Source organism: Physella acuta, unplaced genomic scaffold (genome assembly GCF_028476545.2).
Source record: "Physella acuta isolate Inbredline_101_S28 unplaced genomic scaffold, ASM2847654v3 ptg000247l, whole genome shotgun sequence".
Taxonomy (NCBI): Eukaryota; Metazoa; Mollusca; class Gastropoda; family Physidae; genus Physella; species Physella acuta.
The window spans coordinates 320,634-346,705 of NW_026731766.1; the positions used below are offsets into that span (position 1 = coordinate 320,634).

At 37.1% G+C, this 26,072-nt stretch overlaps 1 protein-coding gene across 2 annotated transcripts; it reads left to right on the forward strand.

Moving 5' to 3' along the window:
• Nucleotides 1-626: 626 nt before the first annotated feature.
• On the forward strand, nucleotides 627-17,121 carry LOC131938538 (sodium- and chloride-dependent taurine transporter). 2 transcript variants are annotated; one of them, XM_059296607.1, is made up of 15 exons: nucleotides 627-727; nucleotides 1,399-1,602; nucleotides 1,969-2,100; nucleotides 5,195-5,570; nucleotides 6,621-6,753; nucleotides 8,659-8,793; nucleotides 10,313-10,416; nucleotides 10,929-11,053; nucleotides 11,197-11,309; nucleotides 11,888-12,025; nucleotides 12,594-12,659; nucleotides 13,433-13,466; nucleotides 13,671-13,792; nucleotides 14,458-14,637; nucleotides 15,726-17,121. In XM_059296607.1, the coding sequence occupies exons 2-15, from the start codon at nucleotides 1,410-1,412 to the stop codon at nucleotides 15,867-15,869; spliced, it is 1,995 nt and encodes a 664-aa protein (XP_059152590.1). In that variant the 5' UTR covers nucleotides 627-727; nucleotides 1,399-1,409; the 3' UTR covers nucleotides 15,870-17,121. The 2 variants fall into 2 exon arrangements, with proteins under 2 accessions (XP_059152590.1, XP_059152589.1); XM_059296606.1 differs by lacking the exon at nucleotides 13,433-13,466 and having other exon boundaries at nucleotides 12,594-12,693.
• The last annotated feature ends 8,951 nt before the right edge of the window (nucleotides 17,122-26,072 follow it).

The window sequence follows — 26,072 nt, forward strand, 5'->3', positions numbered from 1 at the left end:
TCTATAAAAACCGGTTTTTAGGAGCCGGTCTTCAGGAGCCGGTTTTTAGGAGCCGGTCTAAAAAACGGTTTTTAGGAGCCGGTCTTCAGGAGCAGGTTTTCAGGAGCCGGTTTTCATGAGCCGGTTTTCAAGAGCCTATATTTGGAAGCCGGTCTTCAGGAGCCTCTTTTCAGGAGCCGCTTTTCAGAGGCTGGTTTTCAGGAGCCGGTCTTTAGAAGCTGGTCTTCAGTAGCTGGTTTTCAGGAGTCGCACTTCAGGAGCCGGTTTTTAGAAAGACATCTTAAATAAACAGATGTTTGTACACGTCAATTTTTGAAAATGGGTTATTTAAGCCGGTCATTAAGGCCGGATTATTAAAGCGTCTATGAAAGCCTGGTAAGTGCAGTAGAACCAGGATTGGTAGCCATTAGTGTATATGTTACGGTCAAAGCCCGAAGTGCGGCCAAACCCCGGATTGGCCGGCCAATGCGCGGATTGGCCGGAGACATATTTAGAACCTTTGAAAATACAGCACTCATTAAAAAGTTACCTCGCCGCCTTAAGTCATAAATAGGAAGATGTACAACATAGTGTGTAGCACAGTGCTAGGCTGTTTAGATAGGCACACGGCATCTTTGTTAGACAGTATTAATACTTTCGCCGATAATCTTCGTCAGATATAGTTATGTTTTCTGATGTGGTGGATCATCCACTTTAACGGATTAATTTTTTATAGATATAATAAAGTGTAAGGGGTTTGTATTGCTTATAATTGTAAGTGTAATTAACAAATGACTAATTAATTATAAAATGTTAATTCGATACTTGTATTTCGTTGGTATTTTAAAACAGAATTTATATCCACCATATTTATATATTAATCAGTGGTAGCACATTTAGAAATAAAAGCTGAAGTCGATGTCAACGGACTAAATATATAATGCCTAACATGTTGACACGTAACACTTAATTATTTTGGAAGAGATCTCCAATTATAAAATCAAGAACGAAGAAAGAAGAAATGATTTTAAAAGAAAGTAAATATAATTCGACATGGTCTTTAGCCTAGCAGAATAAGAAATTATAATTTTTATGTAGATTCATATGCATGATTTGCATTTAAAACATAACGAAAATACTAATAACATATTTTGTGAATACGTTGATATACTCCAACGAAAAGGGGTTGAATTTTTGTAAATACCATAACAGTTTTAAGTATAATGGACCAATAAATTAAGTCGGTGATTCCTCTAGTAGGTCACAGTAAGTAGGTTCCTGTCATTCACGACAAGTTTTTATGTTTATGTTACCTCTCAGCGCAGCGGAAATGTTAATTAACTATCAAACAGTAGTAGGCCGAGGAAGCCTAGTTTGTCGTGGTTTTCTCCCCCGTAAACAATTAGTTGTCATTGACAGGCAAGCAGGGGATGGATAGGGAGGTACTGAAGATGGACCACGGCCATGAGGTGGAGGTGTCCAGCGGCGGACGACGCCGGCCAAAGCTCCGGACACGCGAGGTATGGGCCAAGAAACTGGACTTTCTCGTCGCGTGCATCGGGTTTTCTGTTGGTCTTGGCAACGTGTGGAGATTCCCGTTCCTGTGTTACCGAAATGGTGGAGGTAAGGGAATTCTATCGACTATTTATAGCAGTACATTTGTTACAAAATGGAAGGTAAGGGAATTCTTTAGACTATTTATAGCAATACGTTTGTTACAAAATGTGGAGGTAAGGGAATTCTTTAGACTATTTATAGCAATACGTTTGTTACAAAATCTGGAGGTAAGGGAATTCTTTAGACTATTTATAGCTGTACGTATGTTGCTATTCAGTTACAATAATTGAAAAGATTTTGCAACCTTAGTTAACTGTGTCCGAAAAATGAAAATGTGAATTCTTGATTTGTATTTATGTACTGTTTTCTCGTAGAGTTACTTATGATATAGATCTACTTTTAAATCTAACGGGCGATGTATTTGTCTTGCAGGTGCCTTCTTGGTTCCATACTTCATCGCCGTCTTCCTTGGAGGTATCCCAATGTTTTTCCTGGAAGTTGCCCTCGGACAGTTTATGAGCGAGGGCGGCATCGGCCCGTGGAAGATAGCGCCTCTCTTTAAAGGTCGGTGGTGATCAGTCCTAGCTAACAAATTACATGTAAATATTCAAGTAGAAAAATGACACTAATTTTTAAAAGTCAATTTAACATGGCTCCGTGGAACATAGCGCCCCTCTTTAAAGGTCAGAGGTTGTCAGTCACAGCTAAAAACACACATCTAAATATTATAGGGAAACAATGACACTAATTTTTAAAAGTCAATTTAACATGGCTCCGTGGAACATAGCGCCCCTCTTTGAAGGCTTGCAATAATCGGTCCCAGCGTTTAGGGGCCTACATTCACCAATCTCCATTGTATGGTCAAGAAATGCGTACTTTAATATAAAATTACTCACCAGTGTTGTGAAAGAAAAGAGAAATATTTTAATACATATAGTTAAAAGATTAATCAACAATTTATAGTAAATAATGAAAATTTAACAAGTATCTATATATATAATTCTCTTCTGGGAGACGTTAGAAAACAAGCTGCAAGCGCGCCTTGCAGTCCCCTCTCTTCCTCTCTATCACTACCACCCCCACCCTTACATGGTCTGGTGAGCGGTGTTCACTCTAAATGTTTACATTCGTAGAGACGGGTTTAGTGACGGCTATTAGGGGCAGATAATTTAGTTTGAAACGATTTTAAACTTAGAGGAGGTAACTAAGAGGAGGCTGCTTTCACGGGGGGGGGGGGTGGGGAGGGGGGTATAGGGGTTGAGGGAAAAAGGGGGGGGTAGTGTTTTAAAGCAAATATTTTCAATGGCAGCATTGGTACTGTTGAATTCACAAATTATGAATTACTGAAAAGTAGAAAATAAAACAACTAAATAGCGGCGTATGATACGCCGCGGGTCGGCTCGTGTAACAATATTAGCATTTTTTTTTTAAATGTAATGTTGTATTATCTCCATGCCATGACTCAGAGAGTGACCTCCCCTTAGAAACTTGTCTATGTACATCCTAAACAGGTGGTGTGTTTCACAATACCTTTTTGACATTTTTAAAGAAAATTCTATACTCTTTTGTCATGACCAAAAATATTCACATTTATGTGCATACATTACTTTAAGCCATGAAAGAACTTTTGAACAATAGATTTCACCATGTGGTGGCGCCCGAATCGATGTAGCTAGGGCGCCATTTGCATTGTTTATCAAGACAACGTCACATACAACTTGACTGTTGGAGAATGCCGAGCGAGAAATTACTCATTTTTCTACAGCTGTTTTCAAGCACCGCACTTCCTGTAAGGAGATGAAATTAAAAAAAAATTACGGAGCTTAAAGTCAGTCTTCTAATGTATCACAAACAACGCACATTTCACCATACATTTAAGTTTAGCAACCACAATAAGGAAACAAATATTTTACCATTTTCGTGTTCCGAATTGTTGTCTGAATCGTGTCCCGAATCGTGCCTCGTATCCCGAATCGTGCCTCGTATCCCGAATCGTGCCTCGTATCCCGAATCGTGCCTCGTATCCCGAATCGTGCCTCGTATCCCGAATCGTGCCTCGTATCCCGAATCGTGCCTCGTATCCCGAATCGTACCCGAATCGTGCCTCGTATCCTGAATCGTGCTTTGTGCCCCGAATCGTGCCCCGTATCCCGAATCGTGCCCCGTATCCCGAATCGTGCCTCGTATCCCGAATCGTGCCTCGTATCCCGAATCGTGCCTCGTATCCCGAATCGTGCCCCGTATCCCGAATCGTGCCTCGTATCCCGAATCGTGCCCCGTATCCCGAATCGTGCCCCGTATCCCGAATCGTGCCCCGTATCCCGAATCGTGCCCCGTATCCCGAATCGTGCCTCGTATCCCGAATCGTGCCCCGTATCCCGAATCGTGCCCCGTATCCCGAATCGTGCCTCGTATCCCGAATCGTGCCGCGAATCGTGCCCCGAATCGTGCCTCGTATCCCGAATCGTGCCTCGTGCCCCGAATCGTGCCTCGTGCCCCGAATCGTGCTGGGTGTAAGCGGGTCATCTACTGAAACTGCTATGGCTGCGGGTGTTGTATCTGTTTACATACATTAAACGACTTCAATGTCAAGGCTGTGTTGACAAGTAATGTATATTTATAACGGCCTAGGTGATTCTTAACACTAATTAATGTTAATGTTCGATGCATATACATAATTTTTATTTTGCCTGATGATGTAAATTCTAAAATGAAATATGAACTGGATTTTTTTAAAACCTTATAGATCTTTTTTTTTTTGTCTTTTTTCGATTTGACAAAATTTACTAAAATCTGCAATATTTGAAGATTAATTGATATTCATTAGAAACGTGTAACCCCCTCCCCCATTAATTAAAAAAGCAGCCTTGACCACAAGTAATGAATACCAACGCCCATTTGTCAATATTGCTCCAATGTATGTGAGTTCTATACATCGTTACTATCAAAATTGAAGGTCTGCAAAAACAACTGAAGTAACAATGTAGTAGTAGCTGGCCTGTCGTTCTGGTTTAATACAGGATGCCGACAAAATTCTTCCAGGCAACTCAGTCCTGGACTCGTTTCTCCAAATGTTCAGTGCTAACTGGCTTTTCTTTTTCTAAATTCTCCAAATGTCCCCAGTTGAAACTTATAATTCCTCTGCGAATTTTTCCAAATGTTTCCAGCTGTAACTTATCTTTCTGATACCAGTTTATGCAAAACTTCCTTTCACAAACTGTTTACGGCCTGCGTCTTTCTTCTTTCACTACTGGGAATTCCATTCAAGGGTTTATAACGCTTTGTTGGTCGTTGACTTGCTAAGCGTATGTCCTATCCCTTTTCTTTATCTGAGTGAATTTAAATTTTCTGTACTTAAGTATTAGTTGCATCCTATCCCGTTTCTTTATCTGAGTGGATCCAAATTTTCTGTATGCAGGTATTGGTTACGTCCTGTACCGTTTCTTTATCTGAGTGGATCCAAATTTTCTGTATGCAGGTATTGGTTACGTCCTGTACCGTTTCTTTATCTGAGTGGATCCAAATTTTCTGTATGCAGGTATTGGTTACGTCCTATCCCGTTTCTTTATCTGAGTGGATCCAAATTTTCTATGTGCAGGTATTGGTTACGTCCTATCCCGTTTCTTTATCTGAGTGGATCCAAATTTTCTATGTGCAGGTATTGGTTACGCCACCGCCGTCATCGTGTTTCTCCTCAACTGTGAGTACAACATCATCCTCTCCTGGGCGTTCTACTACATCTTCGCCTCCTTCACCCCCACCCTCCCCTGGTCCCACTGCCACAACGCCTGGAACACGCCCAACTGCTCCACGTTCGATGCCCCGACCTTGACCTTCAGCAACGTGTCCGGCGGCAATGTGAACCTCCCGAACGTGTCGCTGGGCGGCGTTCTGGAAACTTCCTTCAACGTCTCGGACAGTCTCGGCGTGGGCGGGATCTCTGACGTCACGCAACTACTGGACAACGGAACCGGGGGCATGTTCCAGATTATTCCCAAGGCCATGACGTCAGATCCTGTCACGGAATTTTGGGAGTAAGTTTTGCTTTTGCAATAATCCATCTTCAATTTTTAGTTAGTTTTAACACCTTCATAATATATTGCTACTTTCTCTACTTCTAAATCATCTACAGCAGTAAGTGTGTGTGCGTGGTCTAATTTATAACATACTATATTTGCATATCAGTAGTTTTTATTTGTATAGAACTTCTCATGTAGCGATAAACAAGATCAACAGTCAAAGAATTTATTTTATTGCAGTGCACAACAGCTGTTTCTCTCACTCCCCCTTGACTTTAATGTGGTCCGTTCAAACTAATTGACGTTTAGTTTTGAATGTCATTTGTTTGCTAATGTTAATTCAAAGGCTGTGTATTGAATTTATTGTCATGTAAATGCACGACTTATGCTTAAACTGTATGCAAATATGACAAAAGGTTATGTTTAAATGTAAGCGAACTCACACCTATGGATTATTTTTTAGTGTAGACGCGTGTGTTAGGCTTTAGTTTAAATTATGCACGTGTAAATTTAATAGGTTAACTCTGTAAGCACTTTTAAGTGTAAGTTTTATTTTAAAAATGTATGTGCTTGTAATACGTTAAAGTGTAAGTACGTGTAAGCGTAAGATGTGTGTCTACATTACACCCCACCCCAGACGTAAAGTACTGGGCCTGTCTTATGATTAGTGTCTGTCTTACCCCCACCCCCCACCAGACGTAAAGTACTGGGCCTGTCTTAAGATTACTTTTATACTCCCACCAGACTAAAGTACTGGGCCTGTCTTAAGATTACTTTTATACCCCCACCAGACGTATAGTGCTTGGCCTGTCTTAAGACTACTTTTATACCCCCACCAGACGTAAAGTACTGGCCTGTCTTAAGATTACTTTTATACCCCCCACCAGACGTAAAGTACTGGCCTGTCCTAAGATTACTTTTATACCCCCACCAGACGTAAAGTACTGGGCCTGTCTTAAGATTAATGTCTGTAAAGTGCTGGGCCTGTCCTAAGACTACTATTATACCCCCATCAGACGTAAAGTACTTGACCTGTCCTAAGACTACTTTTATACCCCCCACCAGACGTAAAGTGCTGGGCCTGTCCTCTGGGGTAGGAGAACCAGGTACCATCAAGTGGGACAACGCCCTGTGTCTGCTGCTGGCCTGGGTCATCGTCTACGTCTGCATCTGTAAAGGGATTAAGTCGTCAGGGAAGGTAAGTAGGTGGTAAACTCGAACCCAGTAGACAACATTTTATTTCAAAAGTTTATACATTTTAAAGAGAAATACGCAATTTAAATATTTTAAAAATTCATTTTTGCTTGTTTATTTGTTTGTTTGTGGGTTTGTGGCAAATCTTGTCAATCAATTTTAACCGACTTATAATGCAGCGATTTCCTTCCACTTCAATGATAATACAAGTCTAGCTTTTTAAATTTAATTAGATATTTAATTCGTCATTTTAAATTAATTACCCGTTTTCTGAACTAAGGGGAGATAACAAAATTAAATCACTCGGTAATTACTATATTCAATAACAAAAGGGGAGATAACTAGCTAGACGCAATCACCTTAACAGTCTGGTGAAGGCTATTAAGGGCAGATAATAAAATATTTAAACGATTTTAAACTAAGGGGAGGTAACAAGATGAAGAACTTACTGTCGTCTATAAAATATTTCCAAGGACGGCTGCTTTCATGTGGAAGTTAAACGTCTTTCAGATAACGTTTGTGTTTTAAGACAAATATTTTTAGTCGTGTCGTCTTCATTAAATAGGAATCAGTAGAAACATTATAAAAAGTATAAACACCCTTTACAGCAACAAGATTTTAAATGCGCAGAAACTAAGAAAATAAAACTAATCTGCTTTTTACTTTCTCGTATATACGAAGTATAGAGAAAGTCTTGTAATCGTGCAAAAAAAAATCGAGATTTTTACAAATCTCGACGTTTTACACCTCACTGATACGGATAAACATAATTTTGCAATCTTGTCAGTATGTCTGTGTGTCTGTCTGTGTGTAAACACGATAACTTGAGTACCGTTAAAGCTAGGTTGATGAAATTTCATATATAAGTATTTTATCAAAATCGTAGATCTGTATCAACTTTTGAGCTATTTCCGATAACCGAAAGTGGTACTTTTTCTACTTTGAATTTTTCAAAAGCCTATAACTTGAGTACTATTTCAGATAGATAGATGAAATTTCAAAAGTAAATAAAAGATCTAATTCTCTACCTTCTGTCAAATTTTGAGCAATTTCCGTTGACCGGAAGTACTAATTTACGCTATTTCCGATTTCTCAAAAAACGCATGTAAATTTATAAAGTACTAATAATATTGCGCACTTTTATGCACATTTTGTTTTGGCGTTCGCTTGGTGCGCAATTCTTTTTTCAATGAGATTCTATTCTATTTTTAAAAGTTTAAGTTATTAAAAATCATGTCTATATTCCAAGTTATATAAGAATGTTCGAGAAAGTTTAGGGGAGATCACTCCCGATTTATTTTCATAAAAGGTTTGGTTTGACATTTTTTATATAATTTAGCGACCAAAGCTTTTATGAAAGAAAGCAGATCAGTTTTATTTTCAATTTTCGTGTAATTAAAAGCTTTTTGCTATAAAGCTTTATTATATTTGTTTTATTAAAATCCATGTGACACCTGATTGTCTTTATTGAACCATGACTTTTTAAGTGGTAGAGGTGAAAAGCGATCAACATATGGGAACTAGTGGCGTGTGTGTACTATGGCAAGATCTCCAGCCATCCTATGACCTAGCTACTGCTGACATCTCCCACTTATGATCACACTATTGTATGACTTCTTACCATTTTATGACGTTTCAATACCTATTTTAATCAATTTCCGCAGTCGGGATATTACGTTGTATATTTATATTTTGTATATTGTCTAATAGCAGCGTCTTGCGTTGATTTAAGTAGCATAAAATATAATCAAGCGTCAGAGCACACGATTAATAACCTTAAAACTCTAAAGTTTGGTTCAAGGTATGTTGAGGTAAAAATAAATATACTCTACTTCATCTACCTAAAGACTTGTTGTTCTGAAATGGATTTTTACTGTATTGAACTGGCCAAATGTTTTAACGTCCCCAGGTCATGTACTTCACTGCCAGTAGCCCTTACGTCTTCATGTTCATCTTACTAGTCAGGGGCGTCACGCTGGAGGGGTCCACCCAGGGGCTGTTGTATTACCTCGACCCCAAGTGGGAGCGCCTTGCCGATGCTCAGGTAACCTCAGAAATCGGATTATATAATGTAGCCGACTAAGTGAGGGTTAGCATGTCTTTTAAAGTAACTGGACACTATCTTCGTCGTGTAAGTCATTAGGTGATAGACAGATTGGTAGATCATTAGGTCTAGGCTTGAATAGGCAGGTCGGTAAGTATGATAAACAGTTTGAAGGAATCAATGGAAGTTATGGTGGGGCGACATGATTGAACGGTAGAGCGCAGGACGGCCCATCTGAAAGATCCGTGGCTAGATATCGTGACTGCCTTCCTGCTATGATGGGTACACTGACGTTAGGGATAGTAATGGCGACGGTGCATAGAGAACACTAGCTCTTACATGAATAGGTTATAGAAACATGAAGGACTGCTCCTTATACAGCCAGGTGCAATCCAAACACTGGCCCCTACACACCCCATTTAAGGAAAAACTATATGGGGCACCTGCAGATCTGCAGAGCATAGACCAATTCATCCAAGAACCGCCCGATCCTAAAGAGTAACTGTATGTTAGAATTTATTTTTTAGTACTGTTACCAAATATATTAGATACTACTTTGTACGTTTTTTTCTGTAAACATTTTGCATTGATGTGTAAGTAGATATTACATAAAGCTAATTAAAAATGGCTGATTGTACCTAGACTTAGAGCCAAGTGCGGCTCTGTGCCCATAAGCTGACGACTATTATTAAAATGTGCATTACATGTTAAAACTAAACCTAATTAAAACAATAACTAATTAAGAATTACTCCTCCAACAAATGATTGACTAATTGAAGGCAATCTTGGGCAGGTTAATGACTGTCCCAGTGGGGAGGGGGGCCGAATCGTTAGGGGCGCCACAACACCAAAATATTAGGGGCGCCACAACACCAAAATATTAGGGGCGCCACAACACCAAAATATTAGGGGCGCCACAACACCAAAATATTTTTGGTGGCGCGGCGTCAAAGAAACTTCCTCCTGGTCGACATTCACTTGGGCCGGTCATGTTTGCCAGCGATCAGCCGGCTACCTGGTCGACATTCACTTGGGCCGGTCATGTTTGCCAGCGATCAGTCGGCTACCTGGTCGACATTCACTTGGGCCGGTCATGTTTGCCAGCGATCAGTCGGCTACCTGGTCGACATTCACTTGGGCCGGTCATGTTTGCCAGCGATCAGTCGGCTACCTGGTCGACATTCACTTGGGCCGGTCATGTTTGCCAGCGATCAGTCGGCTACCTGGTCGACATTCACTTGGGCCGGTCATGTTTGCCAGCGATCAGTCGGCTACCTGGTCGACATTTACTTGGGCCGGTCATGTTTGCCAGCGATCTGCCGGAGAACTTTTATTATGTTCTTATCTTTAGATGTTTTGTCACTTGCTATTATTGTCTGTAGTAAACTATTTTAACCGTTGCCGTTGTAAAGATATGGGTGAATGCTTGTCTATGATAAACTATTTTAACCGTTATTGTTGTACAAGTATGGGTAAGGTTTGTCTATAATAAACTATTTTAACAGTTATTTTTGTACAGGTTTGGGTAGATGCTGGCACACAAATATTCTTCTCCTACTCCATCTCGCTGGGTACCTTGACAGCATTGGGGAGCTACAACAAATTTCATCACAACTGTTTCAGGTAGAATTTTTTTTTTAATTTCCCTAATCAGTTTGGCCTTTACCACCAACCTGTGTTTCATTTAGTTCATAAAAAGATAATTAATGCGATTGGTCGCTTTTAGAGTCTACTGAGCATATTCAAAACAAAACAACAAAAAATAATATGAGATGCCATGAGCGTGTCGCACGAACCAACGGCATATCCAAAATAATAACGCAGGGGACATTGCCAGTACTGGAAGGAAAGGTAAAGACGTCATTGGATGGATGACATCATAGATTGGACTGGGCTGTCCGTTCGTTTCAGAACTACTCAGACCTACAGAGTAAAAAGACAGATGGCGGAAAAGTATAAGAAAATCTTCTACCCCGACCCAAATAAGAGCAGTGGAATGATTGATAGATAGTTTCATTTTCGCTAGTTATTTGCCTTTATCTCTAACATGCATTATTTTGCCACTTGGTGTTTTACCTTACCATCAACATTTTTTCATCGTTCATTGATCTTCTTCTCTCCCCTCGAATGTCTAGAGACAGCCTCATCTTCGCCATCGTCAACACATTCACAAGTCTCCTCGCCGGCTTCGTCATCTTCTCCATCCTAGGCTTCATGGCCTTCAAACAAAATGTTTCAGTAGAGGACGTTGCCGAGTCAGGTGAGCTCATTATCCTTTTTTAATGTCGTTAAGTAACACAGTTAAACTGTTCAAGTTATATGTCAAAAAATAGTTTTAATTGATATACATTAAAAAAAAATAAGGAGACTTTGTAAAATCAAGAACGATAACTGTTTCCCCAGGTCCAGGCCTGGCCTTCATTGCCTACCCTGAAGCTGTTTCCCAGATGCCTTTAGCGCCGTTTTGGTCGGCTTGTTTCTTCATCATGCTCATACTGTTAGGCTTGGATAGTCAGGTGGGTAGGTCATTAGGTCATAGACAGGTTGGTAGGTCATTTGATCATACTGCTAGGCCTGGATAGTCAGGTAGGTAGGTCATTGTCAGATTGGTAGGTCATTAGATCATAGGCAGGTTGGTAGGTCATTAGGTCATAGGCAGGTTGGAAGGTCATTAGGTCATAGGCAGGTTGGTAGGTCATTAGGTCATAGGCAGGTTGGTAGGTCATTAGGTCATACTGCTCGGCTTGGATAGTCAGGTGGGTAGGTCATTAGGTCATAGACAGGTTGGTAGGTCATTAGATCATAGAGAGGTAGGTAGGTCATTAGGTCCTACTGCCAGATTAATGTATTATAGCCATACCTCACCATCCCGAGCCAGAGAGGGGGACAAAGCTTTAAAAGCCACGGCTAAGTTGCTGGGATACAAACTACAATATGAATATTTTAAATAGATAGTCAACCAACAATTGTATTTAGCCTTCTTGTGTATTTCAATCGAGTCATTCTGTTCTCTGGTTTGTTAACCATCATGCATCAGCGTTCTCGAATATTTTAACGGTGAAAACAAGCTCATGTCTGACCAAACGTGTTTCAGTTTGTTGGGGTCGAGGGTTTCATCACCGCCTGTGTTGACCTGTGTCCAGACGTCTTAAGACGGGGCTACCGCAAAGAAATGTTCACGGCTATAGTCTGTGTCGTCTGCTACATCATCGGTCTGTCGATGGTCACTGAGGTGAGTACTCGTCACAAGAATTATTTATTAACGATCACCGCAATACAATGTATAATTGAAGCATGGTACCGCCTTTATCACTTTCTGGCTAGCCTAGTCTTCTGGCTAGCCTAGTCTTCTGGATAGCCTAGTCTTCTGGCTAGCCTAGTCTTCTGGCTAGCCTAGTCTTCTGGCCAGCCTATTCTTCTGGCCAGCCTATTCTTCTGGCCAGCCTATTCTTCTGGCCAGCCAAGACTTCTGGCTAGCCCAGTCTTAGCCATAACATCAGTAATCGGCTAAAGCGGTAGTAAACTGTGGTGGCTGGAAGCAACCATTGTTTTCCTGGACTGAATGTGTATTGGTAAACACAAGATAGCGCTCATGTTTCCTAGAACTCAGCTGTGTTGTATGTAAGATTTAGTTCGCGCTAAGTCATTGTTTTACCTGCCTCATTTCAATCGCATATTCATTATAAAGCTATTTTACTGTAATGTAGAACATATATATATATATATATATATATATATATATATATATATATATATATATATATATATATATATATATATATATTTGAGAATTGTTTCAGGGTGGGATGTACGTGTTCCAACTTTTTGATTACTACTCAGCCAGCAGGATCGTGATGGTGGTGGCTGTGGTTGAGTGTCTAGTTGTCGCCTATGTCTATGGTAGGTGGATGTGGTTGTCTAGTTTTCGCCTATGTCTATGGTAGGTTGTTGAGTGTCTAGTTTTCGTCTACGGTAGGTGGTTGGGTGTCTAGTTGTCGTCTATGTCTATGGTAGGTGGATGTGGTTGTCTAGTTGTCGTCTATGTCTATGGTAGGTTTTTGAGTGTCTAGTTGTCATCTACTATAGGTGGTTGAGTGTCTATTTGTCGTCTATGTCCATGGTAGGTGGTTGAGTGCCTAGTTGTCGTCTATGTTTATGGTAGGTGGTTGAGTGTCTAGTTGTCGCCTATGTCTAAGGTAGGTGGTTGTGGTTGTCTAGTTGTCGCCTATGTCTATGGAAGTGGATGTGGTTGAGTGTCTAGTTGTCGCCTATGTCTATGGTAGGTGTATTTGGTTGTCTAGTTGTCGCCTATGTCTATGGTAGGTGGTTGAGTGTCTAGTTGTCGCCTATGTCTATGGTAGGTGGATGTGGTTGAGTGTCTAGTTGTGGCCTATGTCTATGGTAGGTGGTTGTGGTTGTCGTCTATGTCTATGGTAGGTGGATGTGGTTGTCTAGTTGTCGTCTATGTCTCTGTTAGGTGGTTGAGTGTCTAGTTGTCGTCTATGTCTATGGTAGGTGGCTGTTGTTGAGTGTCTAGTTGTCGCCTATGTCTATGGTAGGTGGTTGTGGTTGTCTAGTTGTCGCCTATGTCTATGGTAGGTGGATGTGGTTGTCTAGTTGTCGCTTATGTCTATGGTAGGTGGTTGAGTGTCTGGTTGTCGCCTATGTCTATGGTAGGTGGCTGTTGTTGAGTGTCTAGTTGTCGCCTATGTCTATGGTAGGTGGCTGTGGTTGAGTGTCTGGTTGTCGTCTATGTCTATGGTAGGGTTGACAGTCTATTAGTCGCTTGTAACCAGCTATTTTAATGAGACTTTAACATATTACATGTAACCATCAAAGTTGAATAGACTTACAGTAAATGAATGTTATCTACCCAGGTGTTGATCGATTCTGTGACAACCTGATCATCATGTTTGGGTTCCAGCACAAGTTGGGAACAAAACTGTTCAGGTGGTACATCCGGGTCTTTTGGGCGTTTCTCAGTCCCTTCTACACTCTGGTAGGATCTTATTTCTTTACGACACTACTTTACAAAACTTAAAATCACTTTCATTGTATCGGTATTTTGATACCATAGAATTACAAGCTAATTGAAGATAGTGACATGGTGGTCGAGAGTTAGCGAACACCACCACCAACCAGGTCAAATCTCTAGCTTGAACACCTATAAATAACTAACACGTTTATGGCTTTTAACTTTCAAGATTATGTCGGTTACATGTAAGATTTTGTTTGGGAACTTGTAAGATTATGTCTGGCAGTGGCGTAGGCAGGGGGGGTAAGGGGGGTCATAACCCCCTCCCCCATAGACCCCTCGGTATATATATATATATATATATATATATATATATATATATATATATATATATATATATATATATATATATATATATATATATATATATATATATATATATATATATATATATATATATATATATATATATATAGTTTGAGGGGGGGTGCAAATCGAAAGTTTGTCCCCTGGGTAAAAATTGGAAACCCCCACCCTTGAGACGATCCTGGCTACGCCTCTGATGTCTGGTTACTTGTTGGATTTTGTTTGGGAATATGTAATATTTTTTTGGGAACTTGTAATCTTTATTTTGGGAACTTGTAATATTTATTTTGGGAATGTGAAATATTTTATCCTGTACCCATCAGGCCATCTTCACCCTGGGCTGTGTCAGCTACTCCGAGGTCGATTATAAGCGGAAGTTCGTCACCTACGTCTTCCCGTCCTGGGCTATCGGGATTGGCTGGACATTGGCGCTGGTCAGTGTGGTCTTGATACCCGTCTTCATGGTCCAGGGCTTGATGGTGACGCCAGGGACACTAGTACAGGTAAGTGGGGTAGTTATCCCGACCTTCATCGTCCTTTTTCAGTCTACCTCTACTCGACGAGTGCAAAAGACTGACATAAACTGACCAGCGCCCTGTATCAGCTATATATCGGAATAGAATCCCAACGTCAAAACCTTTTGTCAATTCGAGAAGTTGTAGATTGACCCTCCGGGGGAGGGGGGATACAAAAAAATGCTTTACCTTCGGAAGGGTCGGCGTGGTCGAGTCGGTAAAGCTCATGGTTGCTAACCCGAAAAGTCTCGACTTCAAACCATCTGGCAGATAAGGCTCGATCCCTTCCAACACTAAAAATTAAGAACGAAGAAGAAGACCTTCGGAAAAGCCAAGCTGTAAGGTTGTCAGATCTGACCAGGTGTCATAGTTTCTTAGGGGTCGTCCATAAATGACGTCACACTCGTAGGGTGGGAGGGGGGTCCGTAATTTTGTGACGATGTGTGATGAGGGGGAGGGGTGGGGGTTCAGATGTTGCGACGTCACATTTTTGCATTATAAAAAAGCAATGTTAGAAAACGAATTTTAGACGTTATTTCGCGCTTTAGATAACTGTTTTAATAAATTGTAATAGTTTAGACAAGATTTTGGAAAAATATCGATGTTTTAAAAAAATTCAACTGCAATTTTGAGGGGGGGGGGTTGTAGGTTGAGGTATGACGTCATTTTAGGTGGGGTCTGGCTTTTTGAGACGACGTGTGACGGAGGGGAGGGGGGAGGAAAAAATTCGTCAAAAAAGCGTGACGTCATTTTTGGATGACCCCCTTATATATTTTCAGCACTAATTCTATAATCATTTTCATAATTGATTCTACAATCATCCCATTTTCACCACTAATTATATAATCTATTTTCACCATTGATTCTATAATCTATTTTCACCATTGATTCTACAATTATCCTTTTTTCACCATTGATTCTATAATCATCCTATTTTCACTACTGATTCTACAATTATATTATTTTCACCAATGGTTTCTATAATCATCCAATTTTGACACTTGATTCTACAATCATCCTATTTCCACCAATGATTTCTACAATCATCCTATATTTACCCACTGCCCTACCCCCAGCGTTTGAGGCTACTCACCACCCCAAGGCTCAAGAAACATCAGCTGAGACCCAACGAAGATTTGACAAAAATAATTCTGGAGGAAAGTCAGGACCCTGTGTACCCAACATGTCTTTTGTTAATCAACGACAAAGATCCTAGTTAGGTTTTATTATACTGGGTATTAATTGTTAGCGTATCATATATCGTCATTGTTGCTAAGTATTAATGTAATTTAAATGCGATTTTTGTTACTTGATAATGGCTTGTTTTTGCCATTAGTAAGAATAATTTTTTAAAAATATAATCACAAAAAGTATTTTTTTTAAATCAGTTTACACTTACAGTTAGATAATTGAATTTCAATTTTAGTGTCAAGGCAAAACTTTTTCGTATTTATTACGAATAATATGTACTTGTTATTACTTTGTTTTTCCATTTTGTTAGATTGTTTCTTTCAAATATGTGTTCTTTTCTAGTCTACAATTTTATGATAAAATAATGTAAACGGCTACTGTCGTAAACTATTTACTTTGGACTGAAAGTAATGTAGCAGCAAAGGACAAAATCACGTAATTTGGACTCAACGTTATATAGGGCTAGCGACAATAGCCCAAATGTGGTATTTACCTAGAAAGGTTGGGTTCTGTGTTATTTTAGACGTTAGATATTTTAACACACGAACCCATGAAGGAGAGTTTGTACTTTTGAATACCTGTTTATAGTAATCTACTAAAAATTTCAACAACTTTGTCATCTTTATGAGACGGGAAAATAACATTTGAAATATTATTTGAAAGAGTTGTGTCAGGTCTATTTAAAGACGTAATAACGTTATTTACTTGAACTGGACAGCCCAATTCCCTGAATGAAAATGAGGTGAGCGCATCTTTAGTTTTAAAAAAATGTTTCCCATTTAAAAAACATCATAAAAATTGTATTTTTTTTAAAAATGTTCTTTTATTCAGATACGAGCTGACAATGGGCGTAGCAAACGCCGCTATCTAGTTGTTTTGTTTTCTACTTTTCAGTAATTTATAATTTGTAAAATTCGACTCTACCAATGTTGCGACTAAAAATATTTTGCTTTAAACCACTATCATTAGCTCGTGAAGGACGATTATCCTAACCCTCTCCGCAAGCGTGGTGGTATCCACGTAGATACTCACCCCTATGGGGAAATCTCAGGGTAACATTGCATTTGCCCACCACACCTTGTTATCTTGATTCCAAATTTAGATGGCCTATATTACATGTAAAAGTTGTGTATCGATTGGTATGTTCAACACCCCTGAAAAACCTCTGGTGATTGTCATCTCAATCTCCTCAATCACCGCGATTCGATTATTTATTGTTATGATCGCAGTAACACACCTGATTTGTATATATATAAAGGTGTGCGTGTGTGTGCGTGCGAGTGTGCGTATATATATATATATATATATATATATATATATATATATATATATATATATATATATATATATATATATATATATATATATATATATATACTAGACGTTCAACTTGTTCAGTATTATGATTATCTTACCACTAATTTTAAACCAAGAATGTGCTACACTGCTATTCAATTAAAATGCGGATAAGAAAACGAATTCCGTGAATATACACATTTGTCTTCTTACCTTGCGTGCAGTCAATTTGGTGGTTCCATAAACAGCGTCGCGCAAATGTTGCTAATATTTACTCTCCCCACACCTTTCACCCGATCATAAGTCTACTTATAAAACTAGACCTCATCTAAAATGATGTTTAAAAAGCCCAACCATCACACACTACAGAAAATATAACAATAATTCGAACGAACAAAAGCGCTTTTATTGTCCAAATTCCAAACAGCGTTTGCTTTAATTCAATCACCCCCACCCCTCTCACTTGATCGTAGGTACTTTGTCCCTAAATCTTATCCCCACCCCTCCCCATCTATAAAAGACACTTTCGTTCAATCTCGTCAGTAGATCATTGTTGTGTGTTTAAACGAATGTTCGTCGACGCTCTGAAGTCAAACCCAAGCGACTTCTATAGTCACCCGTTATGCTTTTTTATTTTTTTTATTTTAGTCAAATCTTGTAATTTGACCCCAACCCCACACCCTTTTAAAAGATAATGGGATCTCGCATTTTCGCATGTCTAATTAATCATCTAATTAGATATTAAATTAATCATTAAAACAATTTAACTTTTTTGTTTTGTCCTCTCTTCATTGCGTTTGGCTTTAGACTTAGTAAAGCAAGGGAATTAACCTTTATCGATCAATGTTATTTTTGTTTTGTCATTGTTAGCTCCCCTACTTTATCAGATACGAAGAAAACCGTTGAGCTGCACTTGTTGCTGTACCCATTTAAATGTATTTACTTCCCTTACTCTGGTTCAAGAGCACATACATTTTACTTCAATGAAACGTTTTAGTGTTGTCAAAACCTACTTGATACATCATATTTAGGTTCAGTGTTATCAAAACCTACACTACAACATGTTTAGGTTTAGTGTAATCCAAACCTACTTGATACAAACCTACTTGATACAACATGTTTCGGTTTAGTGTTATCAAAACCTGCTTCATACATCATGTTTAGGGTTTGTGTTATCAAAACCTACTTAATACAACCTGTTTAGGTTTAGTGTTATCCAAAACTACTTGATACAAACCTACTTGATACAGCATGTTTCGGTTTAGTGTTATCAAAACCTGCTTCATACATCATGTTTAGGGTTTGTGTTATCAAAACCTACTTAATACAACCTGTTTAGGTTTAGTGTTATCCAAAACTACTTGATACAAACCTACTTGATACAGCATGTTTCGGTTTACTGTTATCAAAACCTGCTTCATACATCATGTTTAGGTTTAGTGTTATCAAAACCTACACTACAACATGTTTAGGTTTAGTGTAATCCAAACCTACTTGATACAAACCTACTTGATACATCATGTTTAGGGTTTGTGTTATCAAAACCTACTTAATACAACCTGTTTAGGTTTAGTGTTATCCAAACCTACTTGATACAAACCTACTTGATACAATATGTTTCGGTTTAGTGTTATCAAAACCTGCTTCATACATCATATTTAGGTTCAGTGTTATCAAAACCTACTTGATACATCATGTTAAGGGTTTGTGTTATCAAAACCTACTTGAGTTGCCCTTGTTGCTGTACCCATTTAAATGTATTTACTTCCCTTACTCTGGTTCAAGAGCACATTCATTTAACTTCACTGAAACGTTTTAGTGTTATCAAAACCTACTTGATACAAACCTACTTGATACAACATGTTTCGGTTTAGTGTCATCAAAACCTGCTTCATACATCATGTTTAGGTTCAGTGTTATCAAAACCTACACTACATCATATTTAGGTTCAGTGTTATCAAAACCTACACTACATCATGTTTCGGTTTACTGTTATCAAAACCTGCTTCATACATCATGTTTAGGGTTTGTGTTATCATAACCTACACTACATCATGTTTAGGTTGTTATCATAAACTACTTGATACACCATTCCTAGTGTTGACATCTTGCGTCTAAAAGCACACACCGATTTGTTTCCCCTAATACTCGGGGATCAGTCTCCACCTTACAAAATATATAGGGGTGGGGGGAGGTTGTCGAGAAAAAAATTAGTTTTCAATACATATCCCTTATAAGGATAATTTTACTCGAGGTCACGTCTTACCCCTTTGCTGAGACTGTAGAGCTTGGCCGACAGCTTCCCAATTGTGCTATTTACATACCAAGGTCAATGCAAAAAAAAAAAATTAGCTAGATGTGCAGAGATTAAGTATCCGAAAATTGGTTTTTTTTTCGAAAATGTGCCTTTGTTTTTTACCAAATTTACAATGATTATATAGGGTTACAAGTCCGAATCCGGGTCCAAGTCAATAGAACATCCCTGAGTCCACCCAGCTCTGATGGGTACCTAACTCAGGGAAAGTAAAGGCGGCTGGGCAAAGTGCTGACCACAGCTTCCTTTCATATGCCGAGGTCAAGAAACGCATGAACTCTACTTCATCTGCCCAATGGATCACTAGATCTAAATAGGATTCTTTACTTTATATCGGGTTAAAGGGTAAGTCATCGAGAAGAACCTTCTTTAGATATATAGCTCATAAAAGGAAGATTTATATACGCTGTCATTTTTTTGCGAATAATCTGACCGACAGATTTCCTAAATGTCTGCATCGATATTTTTTAATCTTTTAATAATATCAGCGTTGTCTGATCAAAGTAACTAAAAATGAAACGTTTTTATGATAGGCAGTGACAATGTAATGCTCTAAAATTTGTACGCAAAGAAAAGTCTAGTTTGAAAATAATTACATTTGATATTATGTCTTGTCTTATTATGTGATTTTGTGTGACAGAGTTGAAAGGTTTGATTAAATTTTAAATCATCAATACTTTGTACCACAGAATTTTTTTTACAGTTTTTCAACCGTTTATCTTTTCAGCAGAGGTATAGATTGCTATAGATATAGGTTAAATTATACAAAATAAATAAATTCACTATATTATTGATTAGATCAATTATATTGGATCAGACTAGTTTTCTGTATTCGTAAATACATATACCATAACTTTTCGAGTAGCGTCCCTTAACATAAAAGTGGGAATGGTCATTCTAACATAATATTAACCTTATTTCAGTATTCAGTAAAATTCAGCCTCGAGTGTATAACATATAAAACAAACGATTAAATTGATAGGAAAAATAACGTTTCATAATATATCTAAGCAGTTAGAATGAATTTTTTTTAAATATTTACATCTTTTAGCTTTTGAACTTAAAGAAATTATAAATAAAACATTATTTTAAAAAATATTTTAATAGAAAGTAAAAATGTGTACGCAATTAAAAGTCGAATTTGAAAATAATTATATATTCTTTCTTGTCTTATTATGTATTTTTTGTGTGGTAGAGTTGAATCGTTTGAGTACATCCTCAATAATTTGTACCACAGATATTTTGTTTTATATTTTTTAAACTATTCTCAAGTGCGCGCATTAGCTTGACTATGTTACTTCTAATGCAATTCTAAATTTTAAATATTACAATTATTATGGTCATAAATACGTTGTTGTGATGGACCAAGAGATCTTATGCATCAGATAAAACTTAAAATAAAAATAATATTTTACACAATATTTGTTTCTTCATAATTTTTCTATTTGTTGTTTTAACTTTATACATCGGTTTTTGCCATTGTTTCAATACTAAAGCATTATTTTTTTTCATTCTTGAACTATTTGTTAATTAATATCCCGCAGAGAGTTGTGGAGCTAGTACTTTTTAAAAGAAATCTAAAAATACGAAAATGTTTTGGTTATATAATCATTGTTTTTATTAAGTAGATTTTAGTTTTAAAAATTTCCGATAATTTAAAAAAAATCAAACTGCGTGAAGTTTCCATATTTTGGTGTGAAACTTGCTGTAACAATGTTTCTACCATCTTGTCAACTCCATGAATTTTGGAAACCCTCATGACCTAACTATGAATTCGTTTCGATATAATCATATAATGTGAACTATCTGAGTGCATTTGTATAACGCTCTTCCTTACAACAATTTGGCCAATATAATAGGTTGAAGTTTAAAAGGGCAACTACACATTTTATATGGATAAAGAGACCTGTGAAATAGTTATTCCCCTTTCTGTTTTGTGACCTGTTAACTATAATTTTTCTAATGCTTCCTAAACTCTTTCCTACAACTTCTTCAACGTTTTGCTCCAGCTTCCTAAACTCTTTCCTACAACTTCTTCAACGTTTTGCTCCAGCTTCCTAAACTCTATCCTACAACTTCTTCAACATTTTGCTCCAACAACTTCAACTCCTCCCTCCAACTTTTTCTTTAACTTTTTTTCTACACCTTCAATTCAATTCGGACGACGACGTCTCTCTCTAGCCGTGGTTCGCTTTGTACTGAGAATTAAGAAGATTATTTACAAATGTATGTTAAAGATTAAAAGAATTAAAATGTATAATACATAACAGTTTGTAAACTAAGCAACATTGATTTTCACCAAAAGACAAAATCTGATCGCGAGTCTGTCGATAGCCTTTGTAGTTTGCATATACATTTTCAGTTTCGTATTGTTTTAAAAGTTAAATTATAAAATAGATTTGAATCAGTAGCATTTGTAAGAAACAAAAATGATCTAGATGTACAGATCTGTTTACGATTAGTTTAAATAAAAAATTGTTAATAACGCAAGTAAATTTTCCTTTTACCTTCGTGAGTGTAACAGCAGTTAACTTTTAAAGATGCCGATAGAAGTTTAAACCCTCCCAGTTTCCATACAACAAGTACCACTCCAAAGATGCCAACAGCTGAAACTGTGCTACCACCAGCAGCCCACGTCACATTTGTGCCAGCTTCCTCTAAAAAAACACATCAAACTAGTTCATTTTCTTTTCAAATAATACAAGTTTGTTACTATTATAATTGCCCGACTTTGTAACAGTTGAGGAAAACTGCACGTACTTTGTTCATATTGCTTTTTAAAACAATTCAGGAACATAGTTTGCATTATATTCATTTTGATGTTTTGTTAATATCTGCTTACTGTAACAGTCTGTTGGCCTACTTGTGTATCATGTTGGTAATTAACTTTGTGTAACAGTAGAATACCTGGTTACTATAGGGAATGCGACCAATCATTGGTTTTGCACGCTTAGTGGTTATGGCTGCTTGGTAGGAGTGTGAGAATGTGAGGTTGTCTAAGGTGTGTAATTAAGGTGTTCAGGTGAGAATGTGAGGACTGTCTAAGGTGTGTAATTAATGTGTTCAGGTGAGAATGTGAGGACTGTCTAAGGTGTGTAATTAAGGTGTTCAGGTGAGAATATGAGGACTGTCTAAGGTGTGTAATTAATGTGTTCAGGTGAGAATGTGAGGACTGTCTAAGGTGTGTAATTAAGGTGTTCAGGTGAGAATGTGAGGACTGTCTAAGGTGTGTAATTAAGGTGTTCAGGTGAGAATGTGAGGCTGTCTAAGGTGTGTAATTAAGGTGTGTAATTAAGGTGTTCAATGTGCTGCCTGGGGCTGGTGTAAGACGTGACTAGGTCCGATAACTGCGATAAAGAAGTTCCGTGTGATCCAGTGTCATTTGTCAAGTATTTTTCTCCAATGAAAGCTTAGCTTATTCAAACTGTGAATTTATATCTTCGTGGTATAAATAAGCTTATCAAGTTATATTAATAAGTTCTGTGCTGTATTTTAATGAAGCTACAACCACATGTGGATTCCAACACCTTAATACACGCGATGACACCTACTATTTAAATTATTTGTATGTTTTAACATTGTTTAAATATTATTAAATTAATTAAATGTCTAGATTAACCTAACCAAGAGAAACCATGAAAGTATTCTAATTATAATAAAAGAAGTTAAGTGACACTGGCTTATCAAAAAATAACAAATAGCTAAATTGGCAAAATGTACTTGTGGTGTTCAATAGCATGAATATTAACTATTTACAAAAAAAAAATTAGTTTAGCTCTACACTAATTATAACACGTCTAGTTTCTTTAATCAATTATTACCTTTCTTTGCGTTAGCCCTGGTGCCGTTCACTGCTGGTGCTGCTGTAAATATATTGTAGATTTGCATGATTTTATCGTAAGCTAATAGATTCTATACTGCTACAACTGATTTAACCTAATAGTTTTTTTCCAACGTGTATGGGGTACACTTATTCTAACTGGATTTCTTTCTTTTTGGTGTAAATAAAGTTATCAAGTAATATAAACTCAAGTTCTGTGATATATTTTAATCAAGCTACAACCACATTTGAATTTCAACATTGAAATACAAGCGGCCACGTCTACTATATGATATTATATATATATATATATATATATATATATATATATATATATATATATATATATATATATATATATATATATATATATATATATATCATATTATTTATATGTTTTAACATTATTTAAATATAATTAAATAAACCATATGTCAAGATTAATCTAACAAAAAAAAAAGAAATAAAAATGGAACAAGTTACATGACACTGGCTTATCAAATAATAACGAATAGCTAAATTGGCAAAAGGTACATGTGGTTTTCAATAGCATGTATGTTAAGTATTGAATAAATAGTACATGATTTAGTTCAGATTAAGATCTACACAAATTATAAAACGTCTAGTTATTTTAATCAACTATTACCTGCTGTGGTGGTTGCACTAGTCACTGGCGTTCTTGGGTTTGCTGTAAATATATTGTAGATTAACATGATTGTATCGTAAGATTCTATATTTCTATATTATTATAGAAAATGTTAGATTATTATTTCTATATTATTATTATATCAACGTGTATGGGGTACACTTGTTCAAACTGGATTTCTTTCTTTATGGTGTAAATAAAGTCATCAAGTTATATAAACTCAAGTTCTGTGATATATTTTAATGAAGCTACAACCACATTTGGATTCCAACATTATAATACAAGCGGCCACGTCTACTATATGATATTATATATATATATATATATATATATATATATATATATATATATATATATATATATATATATCATATCATATTATTTATATGTTTTAACATTATTTAAATATAATTAAATAAACCATAGGTCTAGATTAATCTAAAAGAGAAAACCATGAAATAATAATGGAACAAGTTACATGAAGCTGGCTTATCCTAATATATAAATCCCCACGTTCGCACATCTCTCTCTCTCTCTCTCTCTCTCTCTCTCTCTCTCTCTCTCTCTCTCTCTCTCTCTCTCTCTCTCTCTCTGTCTGTCCGCAAAAAATTTTCGCCGGACATCACGTCAGAATCGGCAGCGATATATCGAGAACTTTTTACGGACTTTTGTTGAAAAAAATATTTTAGATGTTTTAAATGTATAACCACAATTTTAGTTAAAGAAGAAAAATAAAAATTAAAGGCGTATTCGAATGTAGAGAAACAGTATTATTTATGCAACCGGAAAAGCATTAATATATGTGAAAAAGAACGCATAAAACTGTGACGTCACTATTGCTTATACATTAACTAATGACGTCATCTGCCGTGTTTAGAATGAAAAGAAATGAACTATTTCATTCAAATTTGATTTAGATCTACGTACACTATGAAATGTATACAATACAATTTTTCCGGCCTAAACTCATAAAATTTATTTTATGTATTTGGATTCTAGATCTAGAGATTCTAGATCTAGACTAAATCTAAATCTAAATCTAAATCTACGCAATAACTACATCTAGACGTAGACGCTAAGATCTAGATTTAGACTCTAACTTCTCTAAAATCAATTCCAAAAATAAATTTCTATATTAGGACTAAACTATTTCAAGACTTATTTATTTTATACAAAATCTTTGTTTGGAACTGGCTAATTTGGGATAAAAAATTAATTTGAAAGAATAGGCATATTCGCGTAAGTTAAGATTTTAAAATACGTGTTTCATTCTCCGTATTTTATAAGGTGCCTAAATAGCGGAGATGTTAGTGTACATTAAACCACGCAGGTGGTGCGGGTTCGAGACACAGCAAGTCAACTTGGTTAATGTATTCTTTTTTATTATGCTCGGGCTAAACTTTAAAAAAAAATTCTTTTAGGAATCTAGATCTAGATCTAGATTGTCGGGTGTCCGATAGGGCACTTCCCGGCGCCGCAGGCGCTTCAAATTTGGCATGATCTTGCCTTGGTGCGACAGAACACGGGGGCCGGTTGGCCGAAAAGTCTACGATGTGGGGGTCAAAACTGACCTCGACTGACCGGTACCTTATATGAGCTATAAATCGAAAAAAAATGTCCACGGAGGAACCTCTTCATAACTCTTGAGGTCGTAGACCGACCTTCGGGCGAATTAATTAAGCATTCAAATTCTCAATGTTTTCGAAAGCCTAAGCGAAGCTGGGCAGCATGCCTAGTAAAATAATAACAAATAGCTAAATTGGCAAAAGGTACCTGTGGTTTTCAATAGCATGTATGTTAAATATTGAATAAATAATACATGATTTAGTTCAGCTTTAGATCTACACAAATTATAAAACGTCTAGTTATTTTAATCAACTATTACCTGCTGTGGTGGTTGCACTAGTCACTGACGTTCCTGGGTTTGCTGTAAATATATTGTAGATTAACATGATTTTATCGTAAGATTCTATATTTCTATATTATTATAGAAAATATTAGATTATTATTTCTATATTATTTAAACTGATTTAATCTAATAGCCTGTTCTAGGCATATCAAAAATACAGTTGGATCAAAATATGCTATCGTAAATTAGTTATTTGAATAACATTAGCTGCTGACACATTTGCTGCCTGTGGCTCTGAACATTTATT